This window comes from Rhinichthys klamathensis, unplaced genomic scaffold, assembly GCF_029890125.1.
Source record: "Rhinichthys klamathensis goyatoka isolate OS25496 unplaced genomic scaffold, OSU_Roscu_1.1 h1tg000050l_1, whole genome shotgun sequence".
In the NCBI taxonomy this organism is placed as follows: domain Eukaryota; kingdom Metazoa; phylum Chordata; class Actinopteri; order Cypriniformes; family Leuciscidae; genus Rhinichthys; species Rhinichthys klamathensis.
Window position 1 is genome coordinate 1,059,455 of NW_026606596.1, and position 19,705 is coordinate 1,079,159.

Sequence of the window (19,705 nt, forward strand, 5' to 3'; positions counted from 1 at the left end):
GTATACTGAATGAGCAGATGTTCTGAGCCCACCGCTCTTAAATACTGTAGCGAAACAGCATGATTCCTGTATTAGAATGTAAAATGTATCAATCCTCCAGTAAACATGAGGCACAAATCCCTGTCTGTATGTGTTTGTGTGTGAGTGTGCGTGAGCCTGACAGCACCACAGAGAGAACCCCAGCTGAGAGATTAGACGGTTTGATTCGTTCCCCTCCCACATAGATGCTGCTGCTGCCTTGTAGCTGGCGGCGGCTTGTAGATAACAATTTCTCTGCTTGACTCAGACACCCCAGTATCCAGCAGAGAAGCAGATCTTCTCCTCCCTCCTCTCGCCCTTCTCTGCCGACCTTTAGATTTCTTTAGACTGCTGATGATAATCATACCTTGTATTTCTCTGTGTCTGTGTGCAGCTTTTAATATGAAATAAATTGCGTTTAAATGATTACTTAGCCTGTAAATTAGCTCTTTGTTAGATCGCGTACAACTCTGTGAAATACCTTAGCTTGTGTAGCTAGAAAATCCCTCCAGGAATAACATTCTTCAGCACTGTATGCACATTTTCCAGGTTTCTTTTGCTAGATTTGTAGCAGACTTTGTAGCAGTTTTGTGATCATTGTTTGGAAAGGTCTTTTATACAGGCACATTTTTACAGTTGTTTATTTTCTCTTTTTTCACAGCAGTAGTCGAAGCAGCACTCCAGGGAAGCCCCCGGGCCCCTCTCCAGCCCCTCATCTGCATCATCACCAACCTGCCCCCACTGGGGCAGCAGCGACCTTCCCCCTGCCAGCGAACCCCACGGCTTCGCACGCCTTCCCCCCCTCCCTGCCGTCCTCCACTCTTCCTCATCACACCAATATGTTTGCGTCGCCTGCTGCTCTGCCTCCACCTCCTCCTCTCACCTCAAACACTCTGCCGGTCCCCGGACACCCAGCTGGGAGTGCCTACTCAGGTACCAATCTCTCATCTAGCATCCTTTAATACATAATATAAAGTAAGATATTATTTCCAGCTCATATTGGATCACGTAATTATCGTTTATCTGAATGTTTGTTCTGCATTCAGATAAACGCTTTTGAAAAGGGGTTCTGGTTAAGTTCCAATTTAGATGTGTGTTTTTAAAACTTAAAGTTTATTTTTGTTTCCTTACCTCTTTCTTCTCACAGAACAAGACATTCTCCGGCAGGAATTAAATACTCGTTTCCTGGCGTCTCAGAGTGCTGATCGCGGGGCATCACTGGGTCCCCCTCCATACCTGCGGACTGAGTTCCACCAGCACCAGCACCAGCATCAGCATCAGCACCAGCACACACACCAACACACACACCAGCACACCTTCACCCCTTTCCCCCACGCCATCATGCCCACGCCTGCACCGCCCATGGTGCGTACCCCAGCCAGAAATGTGAGGATAAGTGGAACACAACTCTAAAACAATTAACATTGTGGTGATGTTTGGGTGATTGTATAATTGAATGGTTGAATGGGTAACTGAATGTATAAAATGAATGCATAAAAAAAACATAAAAACTAGGGCTGCACGATATTGGAAAAAACTGACATTGCGATATATATTGCGATATAAAAACCATTTCACCATGATTTTAATAGCTCTATTTGTAAAGAATGAATCATTCTAAGATGATTGGGGTAATTTTGTAGGGTAGTGCATCTGCATAGAAAATAATAAACAAATTACAAGCCTAGATGAATACAATAGAACAAAGACACAGATTAAATAAGCAGTGCTTTATGTTTTTCGGTTAAATTACCTATTCAGGTTCAGACATTGAAAATTCATATAATTAATACAGTTTATCTTTGTTAATGCTACAAAAGTGATTTTCTCTATCTCTTTTGTTGTCTGATGAACTTTGGTGACAGAAACAGTTGCGGGTATATTGGGCTGCTGTCACTTTAAGACGAATGCACTATCCAATATCGGGAATGACAAGCATCCGTTTTCTTTCTTTGTTTACAACTCATAACCGACTGTTTACGAGGAAACTCGTCGAGACGGGCATTTTGACTTAATTTTCCGTGCCCATGTCCGTTCAAGCACAAATCGATAAGAAAGGGAAGGGAATTTGGTGTTCACGAACTTCACATGCTGTCTGCGTGGCTCTGTGTGCACACAAAAATGGGTTTCATTCTGCGAGTTCCAGTCTTCTTGCACTTGATGTTTAAACAGACAGGACTTAAAAACACATGCAAATGATGTCACTCTATGATGTTTAAACTTTGCAATTACTCTGCGCATCACATGCGTTCTGAACCGGGTGGCAGCTGGCCCGTACGGATTACGGATCAACTACGAACCCTATACTACATCGCACATCCTGCGATGTGACTATAGTGGATGCGCACATCGCAATATCGATGCTAAAAATTATACATCGTGCAGCCCTAATAAAAACCAAATGCATGTATATAAGATACAGGGTTCCCACGGTCATGGAAATTTCTATTGTGAGTCCTTTTAATGTTTAATCAAACCGGATCACATATAATGAATTTGTTAGCGAATCTGTCAAAATCAAATGCATCAAAATGATTTGTAAAAATCCTTGAATCATCAGAAATCATTGAAATTTGTCAAAAACTGTGGGAACACTGTAGGTAACTACTAAAATTGTGCATGTGTATGTGTTGTACCGACTGCTGAATTATAAACTTGTACGGTACAGTATTCAGTAAACATTGGAAGCCATGGCAGTGGCTCGCTTTCTCGATCATAACTTTTCTCTCTTGCCACAATGTGGCTTTTCTATGTTGAAAAACTTCTGTTTTTCTCTGGCATGCTTCTCTACCCTCTGTTCTCTGCCCTGATTTTAGAATTGGCAGTCAGAGCCACTGGCAATACATTTTTGTTCCAGCCAAGCCTTGAGAACTTAATACTAGCTTATTCATTCCCAGTTTAATGACATCATTTTGGTCTGGTGGAGTTTTGACTGAGGGCTTTTGGTTGGCTAGCAGCAGGGCTGATTAGTGATTTGAGGCTTCATACAGACACTCCCACACACAGCTCTATCATAACCACAGTGCCCACATAGGCTTAAAAGTGGCTTTTGAACCATGCCAGGCTCAAAAGCCTCTGAGAATGGCGCTCTGTTAGCTAATGAGAGTATAAAACTAGTTTGAGAGCCGCATTGTTTACTCACGAGTGGGAAACATTCTCTCTGGATCCAGATTAGACCACTCTAACCTCATTAAATGAGCTGTTTATTGGACTATTTTTAGACATTCTACTTGACCACTCACAGAATTGCTGAGTTATACATATTAACGAGAGAAATCCCTTGTGATAATTCACTGTAAAACGCAAAACAACATTCTGGATGGGGGCAGCAGGAATAATGCAGGGCTACATTCTGATCTGTGCTTAAATTCATTAATCAGGGCAGAGACCATTTTACTGGCAACCAAACACACTTTTCTGGAGAGCACATAAAGCATTTGGTATTTGTTTTGACCCTCATGACTCCATAAGATATTTGTCAGGAGTAAATTGTTTGTAGGCCTAAAGGACTCCTGTGTGTACTGAGCTCTGTTTCTCCTTTCCTCTGCAGTTCGACAAATACCCCACTAAAGTCGACCCCTTCTACAGACACAGCGTGAGTCCTTGTCATATTTATGTAATTTGCTGTGGTGGCTTTTTTTCTTCTTGTTTAGTGTAGTGGTCATTGTCATTTTTATTTCTGCTTCATTTAATTTCATCGTACTTTATATTATGGGTGTTTTAAGCAATTGGGGCTATGCTTTGGGCACAGCTTAGGGCATTTTTAGGTACCACACACAGCCATAGCTATATTTACAATAGGCCTCTCAAGTTCCTTATTACACTTTTATTAAAAAACATTTTCTACATTCTAAATGTATTAAGGGCACAAATTTTCATTACAAAATTTTATTAAGCAGATAAAAATGCCTTGCTGGATACTGCAGGAATCGGGTTAGAGATGAAATGTGTTTCATTCTGCCTGTCTGTCCAACAGGTTAATGCAACTTTCATTTATTTGATCTCTGCCCTTCAATTACGGAGTCGCCATATAGCAATGATTCATTTGTGACACCCACCCAAGAACACACACTCTGCAGTAATTACATGCATTATGCAGTGCGTTGTGATGATAACAGTCATTGCTATCAGAGCAGGTTTAGAGAGTGACCCGTATTGTAAATTAATCTTGCTGTTAATCTTTGTTGAATGTCACAACAGCCAAGGGTCAGATGAAGGTTGTATCATTATATGGAGCAGAATAGGTGCTTTGTAGTCACTTTCTTTCATTTATTCATTTATAAAGAGAAAAACTAAGCAAAACATTGTTATGAATTATTTTCACATGGTGCGTATTTTCATGTTATGATGCTTTATATTATGCAGTATGTAATGAAGAGGGCCATTTAAATGTCAGCAGCTGATCTTGTGTAGTTGTTAGTTTGTACAGTGACCTGCAGGCTCTGGTCTCACTGTATAACTGTTAACAGCTGACACGATCAAACAAGAACCTCTTGGAGTAACTGCGTCTTATATCCTTTTTCTTTTCTCAGCTGTTCCACTCTTACCCCCCAGCGGTGTCTGGCATTCCTCCCGTCATCCCGCCGACGGGGCCCTTCGGATCTCTGCAGGGAGCGTTCCAGCCCAAGGTATCACAATATCAAAAGCTAAATGTCGGAATGTCGAGACAACTCCCAAAACTAACCTCCTGTGCTCTTCTGAGTGTACTCCTGCACACATGGAATGGATCTGGCTAAACATAAACATATCTCAGACAGTCTGTTACTTCTTTAATTTTATGTATAGGTATAGTATAAATAGAGAATCAATTTCATATGTTCTTTTTAACGTGTACAGTCTGGTGATGTCCCCAGTTAGCTAACAGTAATGCTTGAGTAAGTGAGAGATGATACTGGAAGATTTAGGTATCTTGTGATAAGCTGAGAATACTTACTTTTTGTCTTTGTACACTATAGACCTCAAATCCTTTAGACGTGGCAGCCAGGCCTGGAGCCGTCCCACACACACTTCTTCAGAAAGACCCTCGGGTAAGCACCCCAAAGACACAGTTTGCAATGAACAAACTGTGGTGACTGTGGTTTTTAAACTAGTGCTGGCAAACTAACCATCATATTTGTCAGTCATGATAAACTGTTGTCCACATTGGTATGCTGGCAGTGATAGGAAGGGGAATACTCTAAATTCTGGCCTAATTATTCCACGAAATGCTTCATTAGAAAGGGAAATTTTAACATTTTAATTTGGTCAGTGATGAAGTGATGCTCGGATGCTAATTAAAAGCCCTGACTGACAGCTTTGTGTCCCTAATCTCTCTCACTTGCGCTCTTTTTCCCTTTCCTCTCAAGCTGACAGATCCGTTCCGGCCAGTTCTCAGGGTAAGACTGCTTTATCAGTTATTCAGTTTGTTTCCCCACAGGACTATGAAGGAAATAGAGTAAAAGCTCATTACAGTTTAATCCCACCTTACACTTGGCACCTGCCTTCCGCTCCACAGTCTCTTTAATTAGCTGTGTGCTGGGACTCAACGGTCTCATTTCAGTGTCTATAGGAGACACTATATGACTCCCTTATCTGAAAACACTTTGTAATGACATTTTGCTTAATTAATTTGCAGCCATGCCCAAAATATGGGAATAAGCAAAGAAACTTGAAATTAACATTTTAAGTTAAATTTCACTTTAAAGGGACACTATGCAGTTTTTTTAGCTTAACTGAACAGCTTCGGAGTTATTGAAATGGTTATATGACTTCTTTCGGGTTGAATGGTGGCCGTCTCGCCCCCAAGTGACCAAACCCGTCAAGTGACCAAAATGCTCGTTGTCGCTGCTATCAGTGGCGCGGATACAGTGTTCTGTTGTGACGCGCAGTCTTCACACGGACGCGCACTTCAATCCGTTGTGGAGAGACTCTCTATATTTGTTACGGTGAAATCACAAAACCTAATGGACAAAAAAAACGTGTCCCTGCTTGATCGGTTTTGATGAGGAAAAAAAACTATACTACTTAGTGCGGATTAGCTAGAACCCAGAACCTCTGACACACTTGGCAAAAGTTCTGTCACTGGACCATTAAAGTACATGGGGATAATAGGCGGACTCGGATCTATGTATTTAATCACGTGAAAATTCTCACCAACAACATATGGTATTAGATATCATTAAACGACAAATTAAACACAATGTACTATTGTATACTATGCAACACGTCACGCCATGTCACGCTCTGCGTGAGTGGTATTTACGACAGTAACGTTAAATACAAGTACTCCACAGTCGCTGTTTGACAAAAACGGAATTCCTGCATAGTGTCGCTTTAAAAGTGCTCAACAGTATTACATAAAATTGTAGATAATCTTGTCAGATGTACACAATATTCTGTTATAAAAGTGCTTAAAAGGTTTAGATTAATAAAATGAAACTAACATGAATTTAGTCATGTCTAATCATGAAAACCTTGCCTTGTCTTTCTGTCTCCAAAGAAACCAGGAAAGTGGTGTGCTATGCATGTCCATATAGCCTGGCAAATTTACCATCACCAACAGAAAGTAAAGGTGAGATTTGCATACATAACCTGATTTCACTTTTACCCTCCGATCACTACATATGGAAAGAAATATTCTTTGTGTCTCTCTTCTTACTCCTCCTGTTAACTCTGAACTACATAATACAATACAATCTTTATTTGTGGGGTACTTTGAGAGGGGTATCACATTTGTTCTCTCTTGTACCTGGCCTTCTCCAGCAGCAGATGCAGGTTGACCCACACAAGCTGGACTTTGGCCTCAAACCGGAGTTCCTATGTCGACCCTCAGGCCCCACCCTTTTTGGAGCCATCCATCACCCTCATGACTTGGCACGACCTGCATCGCTTTTCTCAGCAGCAGGTGAGTGGATTTTCCAAATCTTAGAGTTGAGAGAGATCACTATCACTACACAGATTAAGTGCAGTGCTTCCAGTATTTTTCAGTGCTTAACCACTAATCTAAGGTATTATTTTATTCTTAAAAGATTTGTCATTGTTTTAGTCCCCATTTCTTAGTACTCATTACATGCAGTATCCAACTGTACTGCAAGCGAGTGAAGTAACAAAACTACAATCCTTCATTATACTTAAAGCAATCTATGCTTTGTTGAGAGCAGCTTTGTTGATGGTAACATTCTAATTTTATTATGTTGCTTGCGTTGTGTTATGTACTGTATTTTCACTCCTGTCAGGATGCATCATCAAAGACGTTTTTGCCTGTTAGTATGTAGCCTAGACCATTAGGCTTGCTTTAAGAGTGGAATAAATGTCATTGTTGTCTGTCTTTATTTCAGGGTCCACACATCCCTCAGCTGCACCTTTCGGACACCATCCACATCATCCTAGCAACTTTCTTACCCCAGCACCCCACTTAGGTAAGCTAACAAGATTACACATGCACGTTCACACTCCTCCACTAGGTGTCACTGTGCAGTCAATTACTGACTGAAATGTGTATATTCTAAGGCAGGGGTGTCCAGTCCTGCTCCTAGAGGGCCAAGGTCCTGCAGAGTTTAGCTCCAACATGCCTCAACACTTGCCTGAAAGCTTCTAATAATCCTGAAGACCTTGATAAGTTGGTTCAGGTGTGTTTTATTAGAATTGGAGCTAAACTCTACAGGATTGGACAACCCTGGACTAAGGGTTACTGAACACTTCTTTGAAAGTCAGTGCATAGTGCTAAAACGTGTTGATATATCTGTTCATTTGTGAACTAAGGACTCGGTTAAAAGCTGGTTCATTGTGAAAAGTTAACATTCTATAATGAAACAAGCTGTAGTAAATCACACAATCGTTTGTTCATTGACTGATTCTTTATTCCTGTTTTGATTGTCAGAGCCCTTCAGCAGACCGCCTTCATTTGGAGGTCTGGCCTCATTAAGCACTGCAGCTTTTGGTGGGCTGGGAAACCCAGCACTCAGTGAGTGTCAATTAGTCAAATTGTTGTTTATTAGAAATTTCACATTCAGTCAACTTTTTATCGTTCAGATATATCTCATTATTACACGGCTCTGTGGAATACTTGATTCTGATTGGTCAATCCCCCATAACAACCGGAAAATACTGATAACACAGGCTCATCCGGGTAACTGAAGAGTCAGCGTTTTACGTAGGGGTGCACGATTCAGACAATGTCACGATTCGATTCGATACCGATTTTTTGTCTCAAGATTCGATTCAAAATCGATTTTCGATTCAAAAACGATTCTCGATTTAAAAAACGATTCGCAGTATATAAATGTAGTTTACTTTTTCCTATGTGATTGATTGCAGTAGACACAATTTAAAAGAAAAAGAAAAAACACAACAAATTAAATGTAGTTTGATATTACTTTATGTCTTCATACAAAAATAAAAACTTTTGCAACTAAAAAGTGCAAAGTGCCAAGCTTGGCCAGCTTTCAAATACATTTAATTCAAGTTTAAAATAAAACTTAAATAAAAAAGCTTTTACATTTAGCTTTAAAGTGCTGTAGTCAGATCAAACAAACAATTATGCTAAATGTGGTTTAAGGACTACTTCAGCTACCAGGCTGACTGTTGAAATGTGAACTCGACTGGGCACATTGAACTTCCTAAAAATATAGGCCAACTAATGTCATAGAACCCTTGCGAAATAATTTTAAATAGATTTTAAAAAGCCACCGCTACTGGTAACATCTATGGTTAGATTGATTTGTTTAGATCTATTGAAGTCGTTCATAGGCGTAATTTGCGGGTATCTCCAGTTAACTAGCAGAGCATTCATTTAGTTCGCTATTAAAATAAGAGATCTGTTGTTTTTGAATTAAAGCTGAGCGCTGTCAGCGCTCGTTGCGCTGCTATCAGTGTCATGGATACAGTGTTCTCTGTGGCTCGCGCAGTCTTCACTCGGACGCGCGCTTCATATCGCCGTTGTGGTTCCGGTGAAATCTCAAAATAAAATGCACACAAACGTGATGAACATATTCGGTTTTGATGAGAGAGAGAAAAAACTATACGAGTGCGGTTTTGAACCCGTAACCTCTGACACGCTTGGCAAAAGATCTACAGACCATTAAGAACTCAAACATAATCTGCGGATCGATGCATTTATTTACAGGTTGAGCAGAGAGGCTGCACAGTTTGACCAGCGAGCGGCAAGAACTTGCAATGTAACTATTTATAAGACCGGCCCTCGCGGCCTCGAAACACTACCGGATCCACCACCGGTAAAAGTCCCGACTCAGCCGATTGCCACTCCGCCATAACAAGCCATAAAAAAAAAATATGAATCGATTTTTGGAATTCAATGAATCAATTCTGAATCGGTAAAGATTGAATCGCGATTCAAATGTGAATCGATTTTTTTGCACACCCCTAGTTTTACGCTCGTTACTCCTTGTGGAAGTTATGCGTTTGGAGAGCTAATACAATATTAAAACTCAAATCCATATTTTGTGTACAGTTATTTAATTGTCATCTGGTATCCCAGACTCACTCTCTCTTGTTTCATCCAAATGCAGCTGCTGCCGTTTTGCAAAGATTGTTTTGTTCACTGTAATGGTTTATATTATAAGATAACCAACAGGTACGATTTTAACACTAGAACCGCCAGGGGTCGTTGTATACCTAAAACCACTAGCGGGTAAAATTTACCCATGCACATGACTTCTGTTTTTATATGGCCAAAAAATGTATTATGTGACTGTATTATGCCATTGTCAAAGTAATGTCTAAAGTCATGAAATTATTGTTTTTTCAGTCATCAATTATCTTTTTGTCCTGTTGTTTTATGTTTAAGGCTATTTTAAGCAGTCTACACTAATCACTTTTCTTAACGGTGAATATAGGCTCAACCAGCCTGCAGTGACAACGAGAATTAGAGGGAAATAAATGCATATTTGGGTGGTGTAATATTATAATAAAATGTCATTAATCACATATTAAGATAACCCATCTTATTTAAATGACTAAAATACCCTAGACAAAAATTAGCAATAATAATTCACCGCACTGGATGTATGATGCAACTTTCACCTAATTAATTATTAATGTGTTTAGTTATATAATTTATAATTTGAACAAGAGAACACCACCAATAAACTTTGGGTAATCATAAAAAAAAAAGTATTCATTACATGTCAAGTCAAGTCACCTTTATTTATATAGCGCATTTTACAATACATATTGTATCAAAGCAGCTTCACAGTGATAACATGAAAATAATACAACAAAGTTTGTTTCTAGAAGAAAATTGCGTCAACGTCCACCTTAAGTAAGGCAGATCAGTAATATTGTTGAATATTAAATGTTTCCCAACTAAGCAAGCCAAAAGCCAAGGCAACAGTGGTAAGGAACCAAAACTTCATCAGGTGACAGAATGGAGAAAAAAACCTTGGGAGAACCCAGGCTCAGTCGGGGGCCAGATCTCCTCTGGCCAACGAAGGAACAGTGTATGATTCGGGCACATCATAGATCGGATTTTTTTTTTTTCAGGAAATGGGCAGACTTCAAGACAGTAGCGAACAATACACGATAAAAATTGCAAAACAAAAAATTATAAATACTACAAAGTTTGAACATTTATGAGTAGGCTATAACATCTTCATTTGAACGTGTGTTGTGTGACTGTTTACAGTAAGCTTACACTTTGCTCAAACACAACATGAATATAAAGGCATTATATAGGTAAATTTGACCTGCTGGCGGTTTTAGGTATAAATGCCCTGTTTTTAATCTGGTTTTATCATTTACAATCCCCTGTTGTTAAAAATTGTTTAAACAATTTTATTAAAAGTCAATGACTGGGAGACTTGGATATTTTATTGAAAATCTACATTTGAAAAACAGCCATGGGTAAATTTTACCCCGTGGCGGTTGTAGTGTTAAAACCACTTCATCTCAAATCAATATCTCTTGTCCCCATAATTATTTATGTGGTGAAATACCGTGTAATAAGTGGTGTGACTGTACTGTATCCCTTAAATGTCCATCTAGTTTGAACTTGCCGCTTGCTAGCAACTGCTTTCTCCGCGGAAGCTTTTCGTTTGCGTTTAAAGAGCTAATAAAATATTTAGACTCGGATCAATATTTCATGTCTAATTGTTTACTTGTGTGGCAAGTAGCCATGTAATAAGCGGGATTATGTACATCCAGCCGGTTGTTATCGCAGAGTAAACCCCCTCCTGATCACCCTGTCAGGGTTTATTCTGCAATAACAACCGGCTGGATGTACATTATCCCTTACTTAACACAACTAATTGTAGGTTAAAAGGTCATTACAACTGTGATTATCTGATTTCAAAGATTACTATTTGCATGAAATAGAGATCAACATAAATTAAATTTCACCATGTTATTTTTCCATCTCCCAGCACCCAACTCTGTATTTGGTCACAAAGATGCACCCAGTGCACAACAGCACTTCAGCGGACCCCACGAGCCATGGAACAGACTCCACCGCACGCCGCCGTCCTTCCCCACCCCACCTCCCTGGCTCAAACCAGGAGACTCAGAACGCAGCGCATCAGTCAGCTCACATGAGAGAGAACGAGAAAGGGACAGGGAAAGGGAAAGAGAACGTGACCTGGACAAGAGGGATTCATCAGTCAACAAGGATGATAAAGAACGGTGTGTAGAGCTGTGTGAATGATATCAATACAAGAATCACGTGATATTATTTGCCAAAGCTAGGAAGTTTTTCTTTAAGTATGTATTACAATCAGCTGGTCATTATTGCAGAATAAACAGGAGGTGATCGGAGGTCTTGTGTCACCCTGAAGAGAGGTTTATTGTACATTAATGAACAGCAGACTGTTGATTATCCAAACAATAATGGTCCATTTTACCTCTAGGGAACCTGCTGAGAAGAGGCACCAGAATCACCAATCCCCGATTCCTGTTAACCCTCTCACTCTGTTGGGTCACACTCGGTCATCTGAGCCCTCCCGGAACCACATCTCTTCCAGCGAGCCTCGGGACAAGGACAAGCCCAAAGATCGTGAGAGAGAACGAGAGCACTCAGACTGGAAAGACTCCAACACAGATGAGCACAAGGGGAAGGAGAATCACCACAATGACAAGGACATTTCCGTCATCCACGATAGCCGAGTTTCTGAAGACAAGCCAGCCAATCGGGTTACAGCGTCACCCTATATGCGACCAGGCGGCATAGATCGGGTGAACGGCGGGTTGACTCGAGACGTTCTGGAGAAGAAAGCTGAGATCACCTATGAGAAGAAAAACAGTGAGGTGAAGGTGAAAGAAGAGAGGAAAGAGGAACAGGACGGTCCCACGGAAAGAACACCAGAGCAAAGATCCACGCCACAAGCACCTCCTCCTCCCGCTGCTCTCCACCCTCCATCTTCAATGCCGGTACCCATGGGCATGGCCAGCATGCATCCCATAAACAGTATCAGTAGTCTGGAGAGGACTCGTATGGTGGCCCCCTTTATGGGTATCAGTCCCATCCCAGGGGCGGAGAGGTTTCCCTATCCCGCCTTTCATTGGGATCCCATGAGGGACCCTTACAGGGGACTCGACATCCACCGGAGGGATCCATTAGCTCGGGATCTGCTACTACGGAATGACCCTCTGCACCGGTTAGCAGCGCCGCGGCTGTATGATGCAGAGCGCTCATACCGAGACCGTGAGCCTCATGACTTTAACCGAGACCACCCTCACGGACTGACCTTGGAACAGCGGCGGGAACAAGAGAGGGCACACCTAGAAGAGAGGGAACGTCTGCACATGCTCCGAGAGGACTATGAGCAAGGCCGTCTGCACCACATGCATCACCCCGCTTTAGATGGACATCTCCCTCACCCTGGTCTCATGGCCCCCGGACTTCCCAGCATGCACTACCCCCGTGTTAGCCCCTCCTCTGCTGTGGCTGCTGCCGCCCAGAACGGAATCCTCAACAAACCCCCCCCCACCGCATCACTCAGTGCCCCTCCCCCTCTTATCCCAACGCTGGGAGCACGTTCCACGTCTCCCAGACGGACTACCCCACTTGGCACTGACATTAGAGACAGACCTCCTTCACACACACACAAAGACATCGAGGCACGGTGAGACCCCCTGATGGACTATAATGGAACTCAAAAGCAAGCACTTGAGGCTGTATTATATCGGTGTATAGATTGTGCATTACTGATTTTTGTGCGTTTTTGTTTTTGTACAAAAGACTGAGATTTTTTCATGCTCTTTTATCCTGTTCACTCCTGCGTTGGTGTGTATTCTTAAACATATACAGTACACTGATCTTGAGCAAGTGGACAAATGTTAGATCTCCATCATGGAAAAGATGATTTTGGAATGTACAGGTACCTCAATACATGGACAAAAGGCAAAACTATGTAGATATGTGCAAAGTCTGTGTTTTCTCCCCTTGAGGGAAAACAATGTAAGGTACAAATATGCAAATGGATGTTATGAAAGCTTTACTTTGAAATGCTGTACATAGTGGGCAGTGATCAAAAGGAGAGCGAGTGCACAGGCTCTGGTTTTAGTTTAATGCTGCATATTAATGGTTTTGAAGGATCATATTGTCCAAGAGACCACATCCCTTCTTTCAACTATGCAACTCATGCGTGGGCTCTCTCTGTATCACGTTTTCTCTCTCCTAGAGGACTAGCAGTCTCTACTGAACCCTCACATTCTCCTTTCAAAGCAACAGTACATGCTTACACACGACTTACAAGATTGTTCCTAGATGGGAATTTTCACCAATGAGTATTACTCACACTGAAGCCCATCTGGCAAGCATATCCCCTAACTCTTGATCCAAAAACAAGCTTTTGTTCGACAAGATAGAAAGAAAAATAAATAATAATAAAAAATCTGTGTTGACAATCCTTACAAATACACAAATGTTTCAGGAACCTAACAAAACCTAAATTCGCTGAATTACCTCTAAATCAGAAGACGGTGCAAACATGACAACACAACCCTTCATGTCACGAGATGTTTTGAGTACAGAAAGCAGGACAATTCCCTATTGGTCTAACTGTGTATTAAAATATTATGTATCTACACAATGATAAAGTGAGTTGTAAGCTATGGAAGTTTGTTTTTAATGAGCAGAGATCTATTTTAGTAGTCCATGGGAGGGATAGTTGTGCGCTTTTAAACTCTGTGAAATTCAGATGTTGTGCAGTGCTTTTTTTTTTTTCTACTTTTTTGTTTTCTTAAATCAAACAATAAAATGTCCACTGAAGCAGTAGTGGGTAGTCAATACGTATTGCAAAGAGATTGTAAGAAATTTTTTGCTGTTTATCATGTACGTAAAAAAATGAAGTCCTTTCTAGATCATGTACAAAAAAAGGGTGAGGCGACAGCATGCTCCTCAGTTAAACTTGTGTTATGTAAATTGTGCCATGTTATTAAAAAATGTGAACTCATTTTGTCCTAAAGTTTCTTTTTCTCAATACTCCCCATCATAAAAGTGCACATACATGAACGGTTGAGATTTAAGAACGATGTTATACTTATAATCAATACACCTAAGCCAAATCTGATAGCAGCATTTAAAGCAAGCACTAGTATTACTGTTGCTTCTGTTTAGGATTAGTGGTATATAAGTGCTTTTACTTTTCTGAACCAACTGATTGGCTGCTCAACTAGCTACTTTTGCCTGGAGAATAAAATGAGTGGAAAAAATATACGTTTTCTTTCCTTTGTGTGCATTTAGCTACCTACCAACACATAAGGAAACTGTAAAAGCATTTTATACACGGAACGAGCATGATAGCGTTTCTGCAATGAGTTGAACAATACTTGCAGCGCTGATTGGAGTTTATTTACTAACCGCTTGCGCCAGCGCAAACCCTCTTTTGACGTAAAAAAAAAACTATTGTCAGGATTTACTGAAGACAAGCAGTGAAAAATTAGAGCTGAAAAGGTGTGGACAGTTGTTTTTGTGGCTGACTTTATAACATAGGCCTATGCATTTGTAGGAGTTTCCCTTTCAGAGGCTAAATTATGGGAGGAGATTGTTTAAATGAATCACGCAAGGTGATCAGGTTTACGCTCGTCAATTCACTGGTGTTTGCGCCATTATTTACCGCCCAGAAAAAAAACCCGTCTTAAATCAGATGCTAATTTGCGCTGCTCTTGGTAGATTGTGTTGATCATTATGGAAAAGATCCGGCTGCATCTGTGTTCTTTAATTTGCGTGTCGTCACTAGATCACCAGCAGAACTTTCCACTCCCATTGGTGCTTTTTTGGAATAATTTGCCCTGTTCAGTAAATCTGGCCCTATCCAGACCTGAGTGAGCGTGTTTCATGTTTTCATGGACATATTTCATGTAGGCCTACTCTTTAACAACTGTAAATGATTCAATTAAAACGCAAACAATAGTATTGAAATTGTAAAGTTGTAGCCTAGGCCTACTATAAAATAAATATAGGCCTACTCAAATTCTGTCATATCAAACTTTTGATTATCATTAATAATGTCAATTATTTTCTAATCTCAAGTATTTTGGTGAATCTTGAGATAGATTAGGCCTACTATGGGTCCTGAAATGGAAAAGTTTAGGAAATTAAATCGTTCAAAACCTAAATCACATCAATTATTCAACTTGTTCGCTCAGAACGGCTTGCAGAAGAGAAGATGGTGTAGGACACGCTGCAGGTCTCATATGAAATGTTGAAAGATTATTTGTGTTTATCAGAAAGCTGTTTAGGCTGCTGAGTCTAAATATCTATCTGAGGTCATTGGTGCACTCTAAAAAAACACTGGGTTAAAAACAACCCAATGGCTGGGTATTTAGGACTGAACACATGTTGGGTTAATTTAACCCGGTATAATTTGTTGATTAATTTTTTATATAATACTAGCATATTTTTTACTTTATACATGAATTAATGTTTACGGATTAATTTAAATCCTCTAAATTTAGGCTACAAACACTGGTTTGATAATTCTTTTATTTTCAATCTTATTTTACAGTATAGCATATTTTATATAATTTTTTAATACATATTGCCTACATTTAAGCTCGTTTAACAAATATTAGAAGTAAAAAAAAAATAACAGAAGTAATTCAAGTGACTGCGCTGGATCTGCAAGAGAAAGTGTCATGTTCAGCGAGGGAACTCAGTAGCCGAAATATGCTGTCTGTCTCACTCCATAACATGTCCATAAACAATCAGTGTACATTTCTGAGAACATATTTTAACATCTTAAGTAATTATATTCTGTATATTTTTGAATAAAATTATAAAATTGTATGCAAGGAATCAGGCGTTTCCATCACGCGAAAAGACTGACGCTACACTCATTTAAGTGACTCACATAGTAAAAACATCGTTAAAATAGTGCAGTGAAGTGACTACAGTGGTTCAACCTTAAGTTTATCAAGCGATGAGAATACTTTTTGTGCGCAAAAACAAACAAAACTAATGACTTTATTCAACTTTATTCAACTATTCATCGTCACCTTTATTTTTTTAACCGCTAGAGGGCCAAAAGTTACATTGTGAATAGTAGCGGCTTTCAAATACAACTAGGCCTACTGCTACTACTCCTACTGATACTCCGGATAGTTCACCCAAAAATAAATATTCTGTCATCATTTACTCACCCTCAAGTTGTTCCTACCTGTATGAATTTCTGTCTTCTGCTGAACACAAATGAAGATATTTTAAAGATTATGGATGGGTAACCAAACAGTTGATGGACCCTATTGATTTTCATAGTAGCCTATGGGGGGGGGGGGGATACTATGAAAGTCGATGAGGCCCATCAACTGCTTGGTTACCGACATTCTTCAAAATCTTTTCTGTAGCCTATTATGTTCAGCAAAAGAAACAATCCGCTTTTTTACAATCCGCTTTGAGCACCTGTCACCACTAGATGGCAGCAACGCTCCTTTGTTAAATCTGAACACGTCATTGATAGTTCTGGCAACATAACCAGCTAGAGCAGGTATATAGAGGAACAGGTGCAGCGGAGGGCGTGGTACACACACAGCTCTTACATCGACTCATCGTGCTCAGGCTGTCATCTGAGAAGGTTCATGAGCCGGTCAGTCTGGTTTATGAGTAATCACCCACAGGCATGCAAACAACGAATGCTGTCAAACAGGAAAAACCCTTGAAGACCAAAACGCGAGGGAGACAGTGAGGAGGAAATATTAAATTCTGTGAATTCGAACGAAACAGACCAAACACTGTGATTCCGATTTATGCTACATCCGTGCATGCACAAATTGCGTAACATCTTATTTGCATTCATTTCAGTCATTTATCGGGTTACAATTTTAATCCATGAGATGCAGCAGCAAATAAAACTGCATTCCAAGCACTGAGTGACACATGAAAGAACCATCAATCAAGCACTGAATAACATCCTCTGTTCCTCTGGCTGCACTGCAAATCTAAAACATCCTCTGTTAAGATGCTAAAAAAAAATCTCCTGAGTGCATCAATACAACCATGAAGGGGATTAGTTACAAATACTCTCATGCCTGACAACGATAATAATTAGGCTATATGCATCCAAACACATTCATCCACACAAAATCCTTGTCTATTTCTGATTACACAGCAGCCATATCACCCTGTAGCCCAAGACTGGTTGCCCACTGAAGCTAAGCAGGGTTGAGCCTGGTCAGTACCTGGATGGGAGACCTTCTGGGAAAACTAGGGTTGCTGCTGGAAGAGGTGTTAGGGAGGCCCGTAGGTGGTGCTCACCCTGTGGTCTGTGTGGGTCGCCCCTGTATAGTGACGAGGACACTATACTGTCAAAGAGCACCGTCCTTCGGATGAGACATTAAACCGAGGTCCTGACTCTCTGTGGTCACAAAAAATCCTGGGCCCAGGATGTCTTTCGAAAGAAAAGGGGTGTAGCCCCGGTGTCCTCTGTCCATCATGGCCTCCTAATCATCCCCATATATACTAATTGGCTTCATCACTCTGTCTCCACCAATAATCTGGTGTGTGGTGGGCGTTCTGCCGCAGTGTGGCTGCCGTCGCATCATCCAGGTGGATGCTGCACATTGGTGGTGGTTGAGGAGATCCCCCCCCTCCTTCTATGTAAAGCAAAATGAGTGCAGAGAAAAGCACTATATAAATGTAATGAATGAATTATTATTATTCTCATTGTTCAATATTCCAGTTAAATCTATATCATGTAAGGATGAATGAAAGAGACATAATGAAATATAATCTTAAAAATGTACTGCCTCCAGTCCAAACCCCTTTTGCAAGAACATTTCTATTCAAATTATGAAGGTAATTGAACACCTACAGAATAACATTCCTAGGAAAGAAAGAGTTCCTCAAAGGAATTGAAGCCTTGTTCTGTGCACCAGCCACATGTCCTTGATTCCCGTGAACAGACTGAAATAAGCCAGAGATTCTTCTGTGCTACACAAAGCACTGATAAGACAAAAACAGCTGCTTTACCTCCAAACAAGCAAGATTAAACAGTTCAGCCGTATAAATAACATGTTCACAGTGCAATGTAATATTTATGACATGTACTGAAATACCACATTTGAACTGTTTTAAACTCATGCTATGGATTCTGTTATCAAAGAGAGCGTGACCTTCTCTTCAGTCTGACTGCATTAATATTAATGCATGTTGAGCTTATCAGAGTGAAACTCATCTATTCGTAACGTACCAAAACCAGTGCATGATGTGTCAAGATAAGGGATTTTTTTCTTCTTTTCAAAACTCAATTTCTGATGCATTTCATGGATCAGTCTGGGGTGTAAGTACTTGAAAAAGCTCCATGCATCAAACATGACTAAATGCAAAAGAGATTAAAAAAGTGCATGTTCACAGCAGGGGCATCACTAGGCCCTTTTCGGGTTCTTCAGTCCGCTGCGCCATCGGCAGAAATAGATGACAAGGGGTTTGCATTTGTTGATTGTTATGGTATCTGCATGCAGTTACCTCATCACAAGTTTTCCTCCAGAAAAAAATGAACACCCATGAAGACATACTTTAGAAAATGTTATTTTCATTTGAAAATGTAATTTTTAAATTAAAATGTGCTATTGTGGATGTGGCATTAGATTAACATTATGCACAGAAATAGTTAGACATAATCACACTGTAAATGATCGGTTGGTTTAACTTAAAGTAGCCTAACCTTTCTGTAAAGCTGCTTTGAAACGATATGTATTGTGAAAAGCGCTATGCGAAATGTGAATAAATGAATTATTTATTTTTTCCAATAGAAAACAAAAAGGGAATGGTTTAATATAGAGGGCAGATTATTGCCAATCTCTAAAATTACAGTAATGTAAGGTGTGTCTATTCTAAATGAATGAATTTGATCTGGTTAAAATGGTTTGAAATAAAAATCAATATTCAGGGGTTGACTTGATAGGTAGTGTAGAATGATAAAGTTGAAATCTTTTTTTAAGTCCCTAGTGAACTAACCTTTATACAAAGTTGAAATAATCTGCTATTTTAATAGATTTATTGGCCTTGATGTAGTTAATGAGGGTCTGCAGGGGTCCTCTGACATATTTTCATGGTCAGTTTTTCAGAATTTTTGTTTGTTATTACAATAAAAGGATTGTGCCAAACAACTTAATACATGTTCTCCTGATGAATTGAATCCTTAAAGGGATACTCCACTTTTTTTGGAAATAGGCTCATTTTACAACTCCCCCAGAGTTAAACTGTTGAGTTTTACCGTTTTTGAATCCATTCAGCCGATCTCCGGTTCTGGCGGTACCA

At 40.1% G+C, this 19,705-nt stretch overlaps 1 protein-coding gene across 6 annotated transcripts in view; it reads left to right on the top strand.

Moving 5' to 3' along the window:
* auts2a (activator of transcription and developmental regulator AUTS2 a) overlaps positions 1 to 14,400 on the top strand; it is a 393,745-nt gene extending 379,345 nt beyond the window's left edge. For 3 of the 6 annotated variants that reach the window (XM_056247641.1, XM_056247643.1, XM_056247646.1), the window contains 12 exons: positions 683 to 951; positions 1,166 to 1,404; positions 3,569 to 3,613; positions 4,551 to 4,646; positions 4,974 to 5,045; positions 5,364 to 5,393; positions 6,497 to 6,568; positions 6,760 to 6,901; positions 7,335 to 7,415; positions 7,877 to 7,960; positions 11,376 to 11,631; positions 11,856 to 14,400. In XM_056247641.1, the coding sequence (XP_056103616.1) occupies positions 683 to 951; positions 1,166 to 1,404; positions 3,569 to 3,613; positions 4,551 to 4,646; positions 4,974 to 5,045; positions 5,364 to 5,393; positions 6,497 to 6,568; positions 6,760 to 6,901; positions 7,335 to 7,415; positions 7,877 to 7,960; positions 11,376 to 11,631; positions 11,856 to 13,074 (2,605 nt within the window). In that variant the 3' untranslated portion in view covers positions 13,075 to 14,400. The remainder of the gene's footprint in view (positions 1 to 682; positions 952 to 1,165; positions 1,405 to 3,568; positions 3,614 to 4,550; positions 4,647 to 4,973; positions 5,046 to 5,363; positions 5,394 to 6,496; positions 6,569 to 6,759; positions 6,902 to 7,334; positions 7,416 to 7,876; positions 7,961 to 11,375; positions 11,632 to 11,855) is intronic. The other 3 variants (XM_056247642.1, XM_056247644.1, XM_056247645.1) reach the window with 3 other exon arrangements.
* The last annotated feature ends 5,305 nt before the right edge of the window (positions 14,401 to 19,705 follow it).